Genomic DNA, 13,680 nt, shown 5'->3' on the forward strand with positions numbered 1-13,680 from the left:
TTCCTTCTCGCAATTCTAGCCCGGGTAGAGCTCACTTTGTTGCTATGGCAATTGACAGCCCTGTCGCAATCTTACGCAGGACCAAAAGTGCAGAAGGACCATACCCAGTAAAAGAAACAATAATAGCCCAGACCTATAGATTTAGGCAATTGCAGCGTAACAGACTTCTACCTATATGGTTTTTATATATAACTAGCTTTCAAACTACCCCAGAAATCATCTAATAGATAGCGTTGAGGGTCCTCGATGCATATCATGCTCAGATTCCCCGTTCTAATCCGTATACACGCGACAGATGGGGTCCGTCAAGTGACGTGGACCAGCGCCGGTGTGAGAAATCAACATGTCCTGCAGAGCAAACACTACTAGTCACAAAGGATTTACAGTAGAACAAAGCGGATGGTCTAGAACCTTTGTATCTTTATCAGAAACAACAGTGAATAATAGAGCAGGGCAGAAAGTGGGGTTGGCGACCGTTTCTCTTTCTTCAGGGCCACAGTACTGTAGAGCACTTTGCTCACATACCTCTCGCTGGTGACACGATAATGGGAAACAACCTTATTGTAATGATCGAATCGGGAGTGAGTAATGTATAATATGCTTAGTACCAGTCATCTACCAAAATGGGTACATATCTCTATCGATTGCTGTACTGAGAAAATAGACTCTCTAAGTGGCGCAAGTTATGTAGAAATGCAATAATCAAAAGGATTATAGAATCATGCAAGTCCTTTAGGCAATAGCTCCTTCCCAACCTCCTTAAGAAGGAACTCATCCTTCAGCGTAGGGATCTTGCTCTTCGCCTCAACCGTTTCGGTAATCCCCATCGCCTTGCAGAGGTCGATCACTTCGCCATCAAGAGGTGCCTCGTATATGAAAAGACCCAATGCGAAAAGGAAGCCGTGAAAGGCCTCCACGCTCTCTTCCTCGGTGCCTATCGCTTCTAGGAGAGAGGCGACCAGCTCAACTTGGTCTGCTTCGGGTAATTTGTCTGAGCGACCTTCAAACCGCTCGTTATGATTGAAGGCAGCCAGGTTGTATGCCAGGGAGGCGGCCACCACTCGCAGATTCGTCTGACTGTCAAGCAAACAACCGGTGAGGAGTCGGATGCAAGTCTCTCGGAGAGGCTGGTAGGAAGCGATCTGTTCAGGATAAAGAGGGGTGGTAAATAGATTGCAAGCGAGCTGAAGCATGACGATACGAAGGTTGTAGGGACATGATGGAAGGTCATTGGAACGTGAAAGGAGAGTGAGGAGTGTCTTCTGTTCAGGTTCCTCGGCGAAGAACCCGCTCACACGGGGATCAAGAAAGGCTAGTCGCATCATGTCGACAAAAGCAAAGTGGATATCGGATGGCAGGCTGGGATAAGTGGATTGGATGAACGCAGCAAGCGACGAAAGGTTGGGGATCGGTGTTTCCGCTGGCATATTCGAGTTCCTGGCCTTGATAAAGTCGACAACGGACTGAATCGTCGGATCTTGCCCGTGAGATCCGATCTTTTGCTGAAGCTTCCCGAGCGGAGGTACCTTCTTGTACGTAACGTAATTTGTGAGTTTCCTCTGGAAGCTCGGCAGCCTTAACTGCGCATGAGGATGGGGTGGGTGAGCCATTTGAATGAGCATGCGGACGTTTCCTCGAAGCTGTCCCGGGTTCGCGCCGCTCCACTCGTTCTCTTTCTGACCCTTCAAGAAGGTCATGAATGTCGGAGTCGCGCGGACGCCATACTTCATGCTTACATCGTAGGCATAGTTCAGGTCGACTTTTATCAACACAGCCTTGTCTCCTGCCTCCTCTGCTAATTCGTCGTATGTGGGATAGCAGATTTTGCATGGCGCACATGTAGAGGACGTGAAGAATATAACGGCACATGAGTCCTTAGCGCCAGCCAGCATTTCTTCTAGCTCTTTTAGATTGCTGACATTGTGGACTTGGCCCGTAACAGCAACTCTCTTCCCTGGCGCTGGCACTCGTTCTTGCGGTCGTGCGACTGGAGCAGCTGCGGATGGAACCTCTTGGCCCGTTGGGGTCTGTGTAACTCCACGCATAGCTGACTCTAGTTGCGGTTTCATCATCTGTCCAAATGGAGTGCTCAGGAACGTCTGCGGTAGACTCGTTATGTGCTCTGGGATGCCCTTGCCGACAAGAAACATGGAGAGGTCTTGCGTGAAGTTATTGCAGTTGTGCAGGAACAGATCATAGGACTATAGATTTTTGGAGTCAGCCAACTGCCAACTGTACCAAACTCTGATAGCATATTGGGTAGATGAAAATACAGTACCTCTGGAGTATAAACTTCAGCCAAAGAGTTGATATATTCCTGTATTACCTCCCCCGGAAGCTCCGTCCGACCCATGTGCAGAACCTCCATGGGCTGGCCATGGTGCGTGGTCCCAGGCACTGTCTTCTGTATTCCATGGCCGAAGAAATATTCCACGCCGCCAAAGACAAGAGAAGTGTGGTAAATTGCGTCTATCTGGACTCCGGTCAAAGCGAGCGAATACTGTGATCGCGCGTTAGAGAATCAGCCAGATGTATTATCATGTAGCACATACAGCTCGCGCGAGACCCTATTCCCACCGTTAGTAAAGAAGTTCTTCATAAATCTATGTATGCGACTCCACCTTTGAAAGATCATAAACGTACAGCTCTACATCCATGGCGATAGAGCACGATAGATAGAGTACTCTAGAGCGAACGCGATCTCTAGATTGGAACTACAGAATATACAATATATTTCCGCAAAAGAATGCAATGAGATATGTGAGGAAAGGACAGTATGGTGTAACAGGTCTGTATCTAATAGACTACGCGCCGTAATGCTGGCTCAGCCCTGCGATGCTAACTAGGCACCGGGAACCATAACGTCAGCCCTCGGTGTTTCCATGAGATACTAGCGCCCGCCGCGTGACACGGCTAGCCTCCGTCATTTAACAGCGCTTCAACTCGAAGAAACATTAAGTAGAAAATTATTTATGAAACGATACACGAATATTCCTATAAGACTGAGAGCCACGCAATATAAAGCAACTCGTTACTAAAGGTTCAGGGGCGCGAGTGGCTCATTCCCTGTAAGCCCTCTTTTTCGGAGAAGAACATCTCGATATTCCAGATATTCTTTGTATGCTGGTTTCGGGACAGTCCTATCTTCATTCTCCCATACTTGGAATCTAACCTTCTCCCAAACCTCAAGTTGACGAGTAAGATTCGTGCTCGGTTTGATTCTTTGCTTTGATTGAACAAAATGCAATACGTCTGCTTGCTGCATATTAAACTTGCGCATAAGATAGGCAATGATAACAGTCGGCGAGCGTGATATCCCAAGATCACAATGAATTAATATCGCCCCCGAAGCAGCACCGCGCCCCTCGTCATTTGTTTCATATTCGCCCTCGACGGGTAAGGAGGGCAATGAGGAAAGAGCTGGGGACGCCATTTGGTCAATAAAGTCGCAAATATCACTCATATGGGCGAGGAGGTCTTGGGTCGACGAATCTGCACACTGAACCCATTTGTGACGATATTCTGGAACGCCCGCCTGTCTTGTAATGGTATTCCACCATACCCATCGAGCATCTGTGAGAGAGACAATTGCGTTGATATGGTTTTTTTGAAGCATTTCCCGTTTGTATGATGCCTCGACATTTCCCAGGAAGAGACCAGGGACAATCTGCCTCATCCGAGCCGTAAATGCCATCTCCCACTTCTTGTTCCTCTCCTGCTGAGAAATTTCTCTTGTAGCATTTTTACCCGTCATGTTTGTGCTCCTGGCTTAAAGCTAGGGAGAGGTCTGAGGTTGCTCGTAAGGTTAAGGTAGATGGGAAGTTGTGGTGCTTGGTTATTACAGTAAGACACGAGGAGCCAAGCCCGGCGAAGTAAGTACTGTACTTATCGCAACGTTAAGTTGGTCGCCGTTCCGCCCTCCTGCTGCCTGTCCCGCGCCGAACCAGACCGACACCGCAATGCGATAGCATCCAGTTCTGTTTTCTGTTCCAGCATTTAGGTTGAAATGGTGCGTATCTCATATATTGCTATTCTTGTGATTAGTAGCTAACACTTCATTCTCCCACAGCCCCCGAAGCGCCGAGGCGGCGGAGCGGCCGCAGCAGCTACCCCGAGGAAAGGCAGACAGTCCAAGCTTGCGAAGGAGAACGACATAACAGCTGAGGAAGAGAATGAGATCAAGGAGGCTTTCCACCTCTTCTCAACAGTCAATGAAGAATTTGAGGACGAGAAAGAAGGCGTGATCCGTACTCAGGATGTGCGGAGAGCTCTTGTGTAAGTCGTCCGGATCTAGGTCGTGGCCTTCGCATTGTCGCACCCATCAAAGAAAGTCACGGTATCAAGGCGACTAATCCACTGTACAGAGCTATTGGGCTTCCGCCCTCTGACTCCCAAGAACTGTCTTCGATTCTCGCTGCTATTGACCCCACCTCGACGGGGTTCGTTCCATACGCCCCGTTCCTCTCCGTTGCTGCTGCAAAATTACATGCTCGTGGTGACGATGCCCTTGACTCCGAAGTCGAGGCAGCCTTCCGATTGTTTACACTGGGAAACGATGGACCTATCACCCTTGGTCATCTGCGCCGGATCGCTCGTGATTTGAAGGAGGACAGTGTTGGAGACGAATTACTGAAAGACATGATCCGGGAGGCCAATGGCGGAGCGGGTGTGAATGACGGCGTGACGCTCGAACAGTTTCGCGACGTGATGGCTAGAGCAGGAGTGTTTTGATGATCTCGGACTGTCTATATTCTCGTGCTCAAGGAGTTGGTGGCTTTGCGGAAGGCGTTTCTTTCTTCTGGTATGGGTCTAGGAGTCTACTTTCGGCGTGCATTTTCCCTTGGAGGTGCCTGTGAATGCAGTATTTTAAGTGCATACTCCGAACATGATTATGATATATTCGATGCCAACCTTGCACACGCTGAGAATGATAAACCTGTAAAGAAATTACATTTGGGATGAATTCCGAGGCCCTCACATGGACCGTTGCGCTGAAGAGAGCACAGAGAAATGAATCAAAGACAGGGTATCATACTATGGCCAATAACTATACATAAGAAAATTTACATTAAAATGTATCTGATCAGTTGTATATGATAAAAAAGAGGGCAATAATGCACAAGTAAGTTTCATGGCTGATGATTGTAACGCCAGGCGATGCCCCGCCACCCCGCCTACTTAGTTAAAATTTATCGATGTGATAAGATCAAGAAAAAAAGATCTCTGGTCCGACTTCGCAACGCGACCATCAAAACCAGACCATCACATTCCCTTCACTCTTTCTTTCTCTGACTTCAAAAATTAATACCTGACAATGGCTCCAGCTGCGATCGATATCAGCACTGAGGGCGTGGATCCCACCGTCCTTGCACTGCGCAAGACCCTCACTAACGAATCTGAGCCCCTCGCTCGCCGCTTCCGCGCCCTTTTCTCGCTGAAGCACCTTGCCTGTCTGCAGCCGCCGAACGAGAAGACTGTGCCAGCTATTCAGGCGATCGCTGCTGGCTTTGCCTCTTCTTCGGAACTTTTGAAGCATGAGCTCGCATACTGTCTTGGCCAGTCGAAGAACCGCAACTCTGTCTCCTACCTTGAACATGTCCTCAAAGACCCCCAGGAGGATACGATGTGCCGGCACGAAGCCGCGGAAGCTCTGGGAGCGTTGGGCTATGAGGACAGTTTGGACCTACTGAAGAAGCTACGAGATGACAGCAATGAGTCGGACGTGATCAGGGAGACCTGCGACATTGCTGTTGACAGGATTCTCTGGGAGAATTCCGAGGAAAGAAAGGCCGAGAAATTGAAGCAGAGGTACATTGCTTTCATATCTATTCCTTTTTGGGTGACAGGGCTAATACATGATTTTCCCGTGCAACAGTGACTTCGCTTCTATTGATCCTGCTCCACCGCTCCCGCTGGCATCCAAGGAGCCCTCCATCCCTGAACTCGAGGCGACACTACTCGACACGAAACTTCCTCTTTTCAAGAGATACCGCGCTATGTTCGCCCTTCGCGACCTTGCGTCCCCTCCAGATCTGCCCACCGCTGTTCCTGCTATTCACGCCCTCGCGAAGGGACTGCAGGACCCTTCTGCACTGTTCCGTCACGAAATCGCATTCGTCTTCGGACAGCTCTGCCATCCAGCTTCGATCCCAAGTCTAACAGCTACACTGAGCAACCAGGAGGAGGTTGGTATGGTCAGACACGAAGCCGCTGAAGCGCTCGGAAGCTTGGGCGACGAAGAAGGCGTTGAAGAAACCCTGAGAAAGTTCCTGAATGATCCGGAGCAGGTCGTGAGGGATAGTATCGTCGTCGCTCTCGACATGGCAGAATACGAGAAGAATGGAGAGATCGAGTATGCGCTTCTACCCGATACAGCGGTGCCAGCCGCCTGAGTTTGTCGCAAAATTTCCGGCGTTTGGTGTTGATGATCGGTTTCCGCTCCCCTTAGCTTGTAAAAGCTGGTTTGATTACGTATATAAAAAGTATTCCGTTCAGTTTTGTACAGTTTCCCTGGAGAGTATATTAGTACTGCGGAATCCAAGAGCAATTCAATATGGCTGGCATACTTGTAACCGCAAACACAGGAGTAGAAGATCGTGCTTCCTTCATCTGCACTACGCAATTGGACACTCGTGTAGAACATCTCCTTCCTTCCACATCTTTCACATGTCCTCTGGGCAACGGCTTCGGTCTTTCTATCCTCGGTAGTCAAGGTCTGCACTGCGGATCTCTTCGCGCGGAGAGCGGAGGGAAAAGCATTCGGTTTCGATTCAGAAACGATAGTCTTCGGGACAATGTCTGACGGCATAATGAGTGATTGAAGCCTCAGACTTTGGCTGAGAATGAGAGAAACTCACCTCTGTTTCGCGCTCCGCAGACATCGCAGACGATAATAGTATTCACGTCGCCTCTTGATTCCTGCAGAAGGTTTCCGCAGTCAGTGCAGAAAATCAATGATCCAATCGCCGACATTTCGTGTGCGCAGTCGCGTATATTTTTCTTTCACAAAATAGAGTGCTTCCTTCAAAGACTGTTCTACGGTAGAAAAACCTAACGCGCAGCTGCGAATCGTAGGGATCTCGATATTAAAGATCGAATATTTTTTTTTCTTCGGAAAGGATTTGCACGGACCGAGAGAGAGAGAGAGCGGGAGCCAAGCGTTGGGCGGTGGAGCAATTCATGGGCGGCAAAGAATCACGCTTGCAATGCACGGCGCGCTTAACGAGCGGGTGCCTGGCATCGTATCCAGCATTTCAGAGACTATTTCGAGGGGAAGTGCACTCAGTGCCCATGACCATGACTCTTGAGCTTGCAGTTCCTCATGGCCTTGTCTATGAGCGGGAACCGCTTCTTTCTCTCTACTAACCTCCCCTCTAGCAGCTCATCTCCGTGACAGGGACAGACGTCATGGACCAGATCCGTCACCCAGCGGTCCAGGTGGTCATCAATGGCCATCCGCAGGCCGCAGCTCATGGCCATGGAACCGTTAATGGCACGGGGCAGCGGCATGTACGGCCTTTGTCAGTCGATGAAGCGCTGCGGTATTCCCCGATGAGCAGTGCTCCCATCTTTGGTCTAGGTGCGTTTTGATGACACTTCAATCTGATAGTAGAATCTTCTCACACATTGATATTGCTTGATAGACTGTATCCTTCACCCTGATATCGGCCGTTCTTCGACCACCGCTGCAGTTGGCCACGACCGCTCTGCCCGCAATACCCTACATGACCTCGATAACGAGACTCGCTCCGGGTCTGGCGAGTCCACTCGACTAGAGACGACACGGGAATATCTGCAACAGTTGTTGGATGGGGACCAGTTGACTGAATTGTGAGACATTAGCGTCTCCAGTTATTATTCGCTTGCTGACGATACCTATAGCAAATTCAAACTTCCAGCTGGCACAGCAGCCCCGAGTACCCTGTCACCGACTCCCAACACTCAGTCTATGGGTATTCATAGTTTGGGTCCGTTCGCGAGGATGATGCTGGAGTCAACGGATATAGCGTTTCGGTGTAAGCTGCTTCCCTCAAATCTTAAAGGTTGTATAGGAGCATCTCATTAAGAAAGTTAGATCCTGCCCCTGCGACACCCAGCTCCAAATCCAAAGATGGAGATCGTTCTCAAAAATCTCTTCTTACACCAGTATCGGCATCAAGAGGACCATCATCATTTAACGAGCAAGCCTCCCTTCGCAACAATACTGCCAGTGTGCTCTGTGCGAAAGAAGGATCTCCTCTGAAACCCACCGTCGTCGTTCCTCCTCTTCCGCCATCGTCTCAGCATACGGAATACGAGCCGCTTCCCGACGCGAGTCCATTCAAGAAGAGGAAGTTAGAGACAGATGTCACAGGTAATCTCAGAGCGATACGCCTAAGAGACCAGAAGGAAGAAGCAGATGCCGCCTTGTTGAAGTTGCAGGATATTCTACACGAGATATTCGAGGCTGAAGATCGGCTCGAACCTGATACATCATCTTTGGCTGCGACTCCGGTGTTGAACGCGATCTTTAAAACAACTAATTCACTAGAGGTCAATGGCTTCATCCTCACCTCCGAGGTACATAGCCGCCTTCAGAAAGCTATCCAGAAGGTGGTAAGCTTCGGGAGATTGCAAGATATTCCTTCTGATTACTTGACTCGGATCCAGAAACTGTGCGAGGGGCCTATAATCTCCGCCCAGGCCCCAGACCTGAAATTAGATGATCCTTCTAATGATTCAGAATCTCAAGAATGGCTGAAGAAACTCGAAGATATGCAAAATGCACTTTTAGCAATCAACACACTACTCCAGACCATGTCCGGAAGTGGGAGTGAAAGGGATCTGTGCCCAGAAGAACTCGTGCAAGCAATCCCAGGGGTCTTGAACCAAGTTTTCGATAACTGCATCATCCCTGCCGTCGAGGCGCGGTTGGGCGGTAAAGGCTCACAATTCTTCGAGTTCTTCTCTACACAGAGACAGATCATTGGAAGTCTAACTCACCAAACCAAGAAAGTCTTAGCTTTGTTGGCAAAGTTCCTTTCCAGAGTCGACGTTTCTGAAGGCACTATCACCGCAACGGAGTTCCTCGCGGCCAAATTAATTTTCGTGGAGAATGCTCACAATGACAAAGAATCCGCTGTTGGCCATCAGAGATACGAGTCTGTCCGCCGTGGAGCAATGGACGTCCTCGCTAAGATATTCTCGAAGTATCCTCTTCAGCGTCCATACATTCTCGATGAGATTCTCGTCTCATTAGAGAAACTGCCTTCCACCCGTCAAAATGCGAGACAGTTCAAGCTCATAGATGGCAAGAATATCCAGTTTCTCACTGCGTTGGTGCTGCAACTCGTGCAAACCACTGCACTAGAAGTCCATTCGAACAGACCGTCAAAAAGTAAACGCCGACTTCCTGTGAAGCCAGAGAAGGGTAGCGACGACGACGACGAATTGTTGGGTGACGGTGACGACCAGGAAGACAGTGAGTCCGATGAAGACTTACCAGCATCTCGAGCAACGTTCCACCGGCTTGCGAGTCGAGTAGACCGTCTCCATGACAATGCGGTTCGCAGTGCGCAGTACATAGTGAAGTTCATCGTACAGCGTGCCATGACCTCGACGAAGACTGGGGACCAGCCGTATCGAAATATTCTGGATTTGTTCACAGAGGATCTCATTAGCGTTCTCGGCTCTACGGACTGGCCCGCCGCGGAATTATTGTTGCGTGTGATGGCCTCTCATATGGTTGGTCTCGCTGATCATGATAAGAGCCCTGCGACTGTGAAAAACATGGCACTTGAAATATTGGGCTGGATGGGATCCGCGATCTCGGATCTCACGGCTGCTGCACAACACTCGATCTCTTCTATGGAGGACACCGGTAGTGAACTCACGGAGTATCTCCGGCAGCTGTTTGACGAACATTCACGACATGCATTACACCCTGAGGACTTAATTTCCCCAGAGGGCCCCTACCGCATTGCTCTTGAATATCTACAGGACCGTGACTTGGGTGACTGGCAGCTCACAAGTGCTCGTGGCTACTACTTGACTCAATGGGCCAAGACTGCATGTCTCACCTACTACGATTCCAATAACAAGGACCTGGTCAGTAGAAGCAACGACAGCGAAGAGCTACTGATCATTCTGGCCAAAATGCTGGAGGACCCGGTATGGCTAGAAACCCATAGGTCTGTACAATATGTTCTTCTCTGCAGGGAATAATGCTGACATTCTTAATAGCCACTTCAACAACGTCTCTTCCGCTCATGGCAAATTCGCTTACATTATCACTGTCTTAAATATGGGATTCTGTAAAGCTTTCGACATGATATTGAAAGTACTACTAAATTCTATAACGAGTGACCAAGCCAAGGTACGTAGTCGCAGTCTGAAGAGTGTGATTGCCATGCTTGAGAAGGATCCGAATCTGCTTGATAGGGATGCCTCCGTCATGCGGGTTATCCTCAGATGTGCGACCGATGCGTCCCCCATGGTCAGAGATTCGGCGCTCTCACTCATTGCAAAATGTATAACTCTCAAGCCAGCACTGGAGGAAGAGGGTTGCCGGACCATTTTAGCTTGCGCCGCAGATCCAACTCCCGGAGTCAGGAAGCGTTGCATTGGACTGTTGAAGGACATTTACCTGAAGACCGCGCGGAATGAGCTTAAACTTGCAATGCTGGACAGCCTCCTCCAACGCACTGGAGACGTTGAGGAAGGTGTGGCTCTTCAAGCTCGCCAGACTTTTGAAGAGATCTGGTTGACTCCTTTCCACAATTCTATCGACTCGATCCAAGACGCGCCGAAGTTGAAAGTTGCATTGTCAAAGCAGGTCTCTCTCATAATCAATCTGATCAGGCGGAGTGAAGCTGCTGTGGACAGTCTCGGCTCATTCCTAAAGAAGATCTTGTCTGACAGCTGCAAGACTGCGCCTGCGAATTTCAAAGTATGCAAGGCAATGGTCTCGAACATGTTTGACCGACTTGTTGATGACGCAGAGCTGTCGGACAAGGAACATCAGCAAGCTCTATTGCAAACGATCACGGTTTTCGCCAAAGCAAATGCCAAACTTTTCAGCCCTGATCAGTTGAAAACATTACACCCGTACATTGGCCATCTTGTCACTGCAGATGACCTCTATATCTTCAAATCTGTCGTCGTGATCTACCGCTGCGTTTTACCGTATGTATCTACGGCCCACAATACTCTCTTGAAGGAAGTTCAGAATGACCTCTTCAAGAGTGTCGCGAAACTTGCACGAGTGGAGTTGAACGAGGTCATGGCGTGTTTGTGGACCATTAACGGGGTGCTACAGAATACCGAGCGGTTGGTCAAGCTTACGATATCTGTCTTGAAGGGCATCGAGCAAGCCAAGAAAGTAAACCTTGCCGAGAGCGGCAAGGCAGACGTCTTGGCCCGCGCGAGAAGCTATGTGCGTATTGCGGGTTGCGTGGGAAGGTATTGCGACCTGGAGCAGTATGCACCGCATTTTAAGAATGCTTTTCCAGGTTGGAAGGGAGGTTCGGTCGCTGGTCTGATGGTGGATTCCATAATTCCTTTCACATCGCCAAAGCAGCCTGTCGAACTGCGAGTTATGGCTTTAGAGAGTCTGGGATCTATATGTCAATCTTGGCCAGCGCAGTTTGGTCGGGAAGAATCTAGGCGGGTCTTCTCTCAGGTCTTCAAGGAGGATAACGCCAATCTGCAGAATATTGTGCTGAAGGCCTTTTCCGAGTTCTTTGCCATCCATGAAGGCAAGTCAGAGAAATTGGTACAGCCTTCCACAGGAGACACGGAGAATACCACTAGGCTAGGAGGCTCTCTCAAGGCAAGCGATAATGATGGAGCAGCGGCATTGATTGCCCAACATTTCCTGCGCGATATGCTACGGGTTGCCCAGTCGCGGCAAGATACTTACTCATTGACTGCCATTGAGCTTATTGCAAGCATAAACCGTCAAGGTCTTGTTCATCCGAAAGAGTGCGCAGGTGTCCTCGTTTCCCTGGAGACCTCAACTATACCAGCGATCGCTAAAGTTGCTTTCGACACGCACAAAATGCTCCACCTGCAGTACGAGTCCATGTTTGATAGAGAGTATATGAGAGCAGTCCAAGATGCTTTCTATTACCAGCGTGATGTTGTGGGTGATCCTATGGGAGCTGTGGCACGTCCCTATGCGGCGAAGCTGGCACCGCTGTTCGACATCATCAAGACAAGTAACAGCAAATATCAGAAGAAGTTCCTGGCGAACCTCTGCTCCAAAGTTAATTTCGAACTAAAGGACCTGGATGTGTCGGGAAACCCGCCCGAACACTTGTTACTCTCGAGGTTCTTGTGTCAGAATCTGGCTTTCTTCGAGTATGGACAATTGGCAGAATTACTCCCAACCATCGGCTGCATGGAGCGCATCGTAGCTGCCACAGGCACCATTATTGGCCACTCGATCGAGACAGATATCTTCCCCACTACGGTGGAACCTCCTCCGCTCCTCCAGGAAGGTTTGGATAAACCAGTTGACATGGTGACCTTACCGACGTCGCACTCCATCAACCCCCAGACCCTGCGGCAATTGACCACTGCAGCCGCAGCTCTGTCGATGTTATGGGAGGCTCGTACTCACCTCCGCCGTCTCTATGGTATCAATTCTCACGTCCGCCAAAAAGAAGGCAAAAATACCGCCAAAGAATTGAACAAACCTCCCACGAAGGTCCATGGGGTGACTGGAGATAGGTTTTGGGAGGCAATCACCAAGAACATGGCGTCCCTGGATAGTGAAGACAACATGCTCGCTAAATGTCGGGAGTTCGCAACTCTCCTCTCGATTGACGACGAATTGAAGGTTTCTGCACACGATGACGCCGAAGGGGACAGCGTTGACGAAGGCATGGACGTGGATGATATGGGAGCTTCATTTATCGCCAACGGGATGAAGCCAACGAAACGCAAGAACTCCGTTTCGAGTGGTGGCCCACCTAAGAGGCCGAAGGGGAGGAAGATGAGTGCCGGGAAGAAAAGGTCCAGCACTGAACCCGAGGATGACGGGTTCTAGGGGTAAAATAATGGAGGACCAAGGCGCTTACCATAGAGGATGTGGAACACACGAGGACCGGGTAATGGCGTTCTGGGAGTCAATATTATTTTCTTTTCTTTTGAGCACATCATTGGCGCGTGACACCTCTGGGAAGGATTTCTCTTTTACCAGTGACATGCTGGAACTGCATCTGAGGCGCAGGCAGTCGACGGTGGGCGTGTTAATACCTGGAATCACCTGCCATGGTATCATGATTACTGGACAGTTGCATATTAGACAACTAGTATTATTTGGGCCACTGGCCTCAGTGTCATCTATTTAATTGCTTGCGAATGTATATTCTAGTTTAATACTTGTGCTGTTATAACTCTCGTGTTTAGTCCAATTTGTGTAGGATCGTGTGCTAGTTAGATCGCCAACCGATTCAGCAGCAGCAGATCACACATTGATTGGGATCTACATTGCTATTTTAGATTTATACGAGAACTGTTGCAGTTTTTCAATTAAAAGAATATTCATTGCTATGCGACTTTCACTGTCATTATGATCATAAACACAGGCCGCCCTGTGGCGGTTGTCGTTCTTTGGTCCCCAAGACACGAATATACTGTACAATCAAGACTGACGGTTCTAGACCGAGCTCAGCCAGGGGATCCGAGAGACAGCGC

General features: G+C 49.4%; 6 protein-coding genes across 6 annotated transcripts; 3 read left to right on the forward strand and 3 right to left on the reverse strand.

The window, feature by feature from the left end:
* Positions 1-576: 576 nt before the first annotated feature.
* On the reverse strand, positions 577-2,849 carry C8Q69DRAFT_456917 (putative thioredoxin). The gene is made up of 4 exons (XM_028629858.1): positions 2,622-2,849; positions 2,553-2,567; positions 2,279-2,500; positions 577-2,201 (listed from the first exon to the last, which is right to left on the reverse strand). The coding sequence occupies exons 1-4, from the start codon at positions 2,655-2,657 to the stop codon at positions 720-722; spliced, it is 1,755 nt and encodes a 584-aa protein (XP_028487481.1). The 5' UTR covers positions 2,658-2,849; the 3' UTR covers positions 577-719.
* A 185-nt stretch (positions 2,850-3,034) lies between these two features.
* On the reverse strand, positions 3,035-3,754 carry C8Q69DRAFT_442015 (putative dual specificity phosphatase Yvh1; the record flags this gene model as incomplete). The annotated part of the gene is made up of 1 exon (XM_028628803.1): positions 3,035-3,754. One exon carries the CDS (start codon positions 3,752-3,754, stop codon positions 3,035-3,037), a length of 720 nt encoding a protein of 239 aa, XP_028487482.1.
* Positions 3,755-3,823: 69 nt separating this feature from the next.
* C8Q69DRAFT_151458 (EF-hand superfamily Ca2+-modulated protein) lies at positions 3,824-5,023 on the forward strand. The gene is made up of 4 exons (XM_028625551.1): positions 3,824-3,843; positions 3,902-4,009; positions 4,070-4,275; positions 4,365-5,023. Exons 2-4 carry the CDS (start codon positions 4,007-4,009, stop codon positions 4,729-4,731), a joined length of 576 nt encoding a protein of 191 aa, XP_028487483.1. The 5' UTR covers positions 3,824-3,843; positions 3,902-4,006; the 3' UTR covers positions 4,732-5,023.
* Positions 5,024-5,218: 195 nt separating this feature from the next.
* On the forward strand, positions 5,219-6,588 carry C8Q69DRAFT_456924 (Deoxyhypusine hydroxylase). The gene is made up of 2 exons (XM_028629859.1): positions 5,219-5,808; positions 5,876-6,588. The coding sequence occupies exons 1-2, from the start codon at positions 5,315-5,317 to the stop codon at positions 6,390-6,392; spliced, it is 1,011 nt and encodes a 336-aa protein (XP_028487484.1). The 5' UTR covers positions 5,219-5,314; the 3' UTR covers positions 6,393-6,588.
* On the reverse strand, positions 6,492-6,972 carry C8Q69DRAFT_504495 (putative DNA-directed RNA polymerase I 13.1 kDa polypeptide; the record flags this gene model as incomplete). Its single annotated transcript, XM_028632599.1, has 3 exons — positions 6,492-6,510; positions 6,567-6,798; positions 6,858-6,972. 3 exons carry the CDS (start codon positions 6,970-6,972, stop codon positions 6,492-6,494), a joined length of 366 nt encoding a protein of 121 aa, XP_028487485.1.
* A 133-nt stretch (positions 6,973-7,105) lies between these two features.
* Positions 7,106-13,371, forward strand: C8Q69DRAFT_151346 (putative sister chromatid cohesion protein Mis4). The gene is made up of 5 exons (XM_028625550.1): positions 7,106-7,579; positions 7,644-7,830; positions 7,882-8,015; positions 8,075-10,169; positions 10,222-13,371. Exons 1-5 carry the CDS (start codon positions 7,408-7,410, stop codon positions 13,028-13,030), a joined length of 5,397 nt encoding a protein of 1,798 aa, XP_028487486.1. The 5' UTR covers positions 7,106-7,407; the 3' UTR covers positions 13,031-13,371.
* Positions 13,372-13,680: the final 309 nt, after the last annotated feature.

This window comes from Paecilomyces variotii, assembly GCF_004022145.1.
Source record: "Paecilomyces variotii strain CBS 101075 chromosome Unknown C8Q69scaffold_2, whole genome shotgun sequence".
NCBI classification, from domain to species: Eukaryota; Fungi; Ascomycota; class Eurotiomycetes; order Eurotiales; family Thermoascaceae; genus Paecilomyces; species Paecilomyces variotii.

What these genes read in the sequence shown, in the direction of transcription:
- C8Q69DRAFT_456917 (XM_028629858.1), bottom strand. Translation starts at nt 2,657, where the DNA reads ATGGATGTAGAGCTGTACGTTTATGATCTTTCAAAG. An exon ending in CTGAAGTTTATACTCCAGAG is followed by an intron (nt 2,202 to 2,278) that starts GTACTGTATTTT and finishes AAAAATCTATAG; the next exon opens with TCCTATGATCTGTTCCTGCA.
- C8Q69DRAFT_151458 (XM_028625551.1), top strand. An exon ending in GATGTGCGGAGAGCTCTTGT is followed by an intron (nt 4,276 to 4,364) that starts GTAAGTCGTCCG and finishes TCCACTGTACAG; the next exon opens with AGCTATTGGGCTTCCGCCCT.
- C8Q69DRAFT_456924 (XM_028629859.1), top strand. Translation starts at nt 5,315, where the DNA reads ATGGCTCCAGCTGCGATCGATATCAGCACTGAGGGCGTGGATCCCACC. An exon ending in GCCGAGAAATTGAAGCAGAG is followed by an intron (nt 5,809 to 5,875) that starts GTACATTGCTTT and finishes CCCGTGCAACAG; the next exon opens with TGACTTCGCTTCTATTGATC.
- C8Q69DRAFT_151346 (XM_028625550.1), top strand. Translation starts at nt 7,408, where the DNA reads ATGGACCAGATCCGTCACCCAGCGGTCCAGGTGGTCATCAATGGCCAT. An exon ending in TGCTCCCATCTTTGGTCTAG is followed by an intron (nt 7,580 to 7,643) that starts GTGCGTTTTGAT and finishes ATTGCTTGATAG; the next exon opens with ACTGTATCCTTCACCCTGAT. An exon ending in GGGGACCAGTTGACTGAATT is followed by an intron (nt 7,831 to 7,881) that starts GTGAGACATTAG and finishes CGATACCTATAG; the next exon opens with CAAATTCAAACTTCCAGCTG.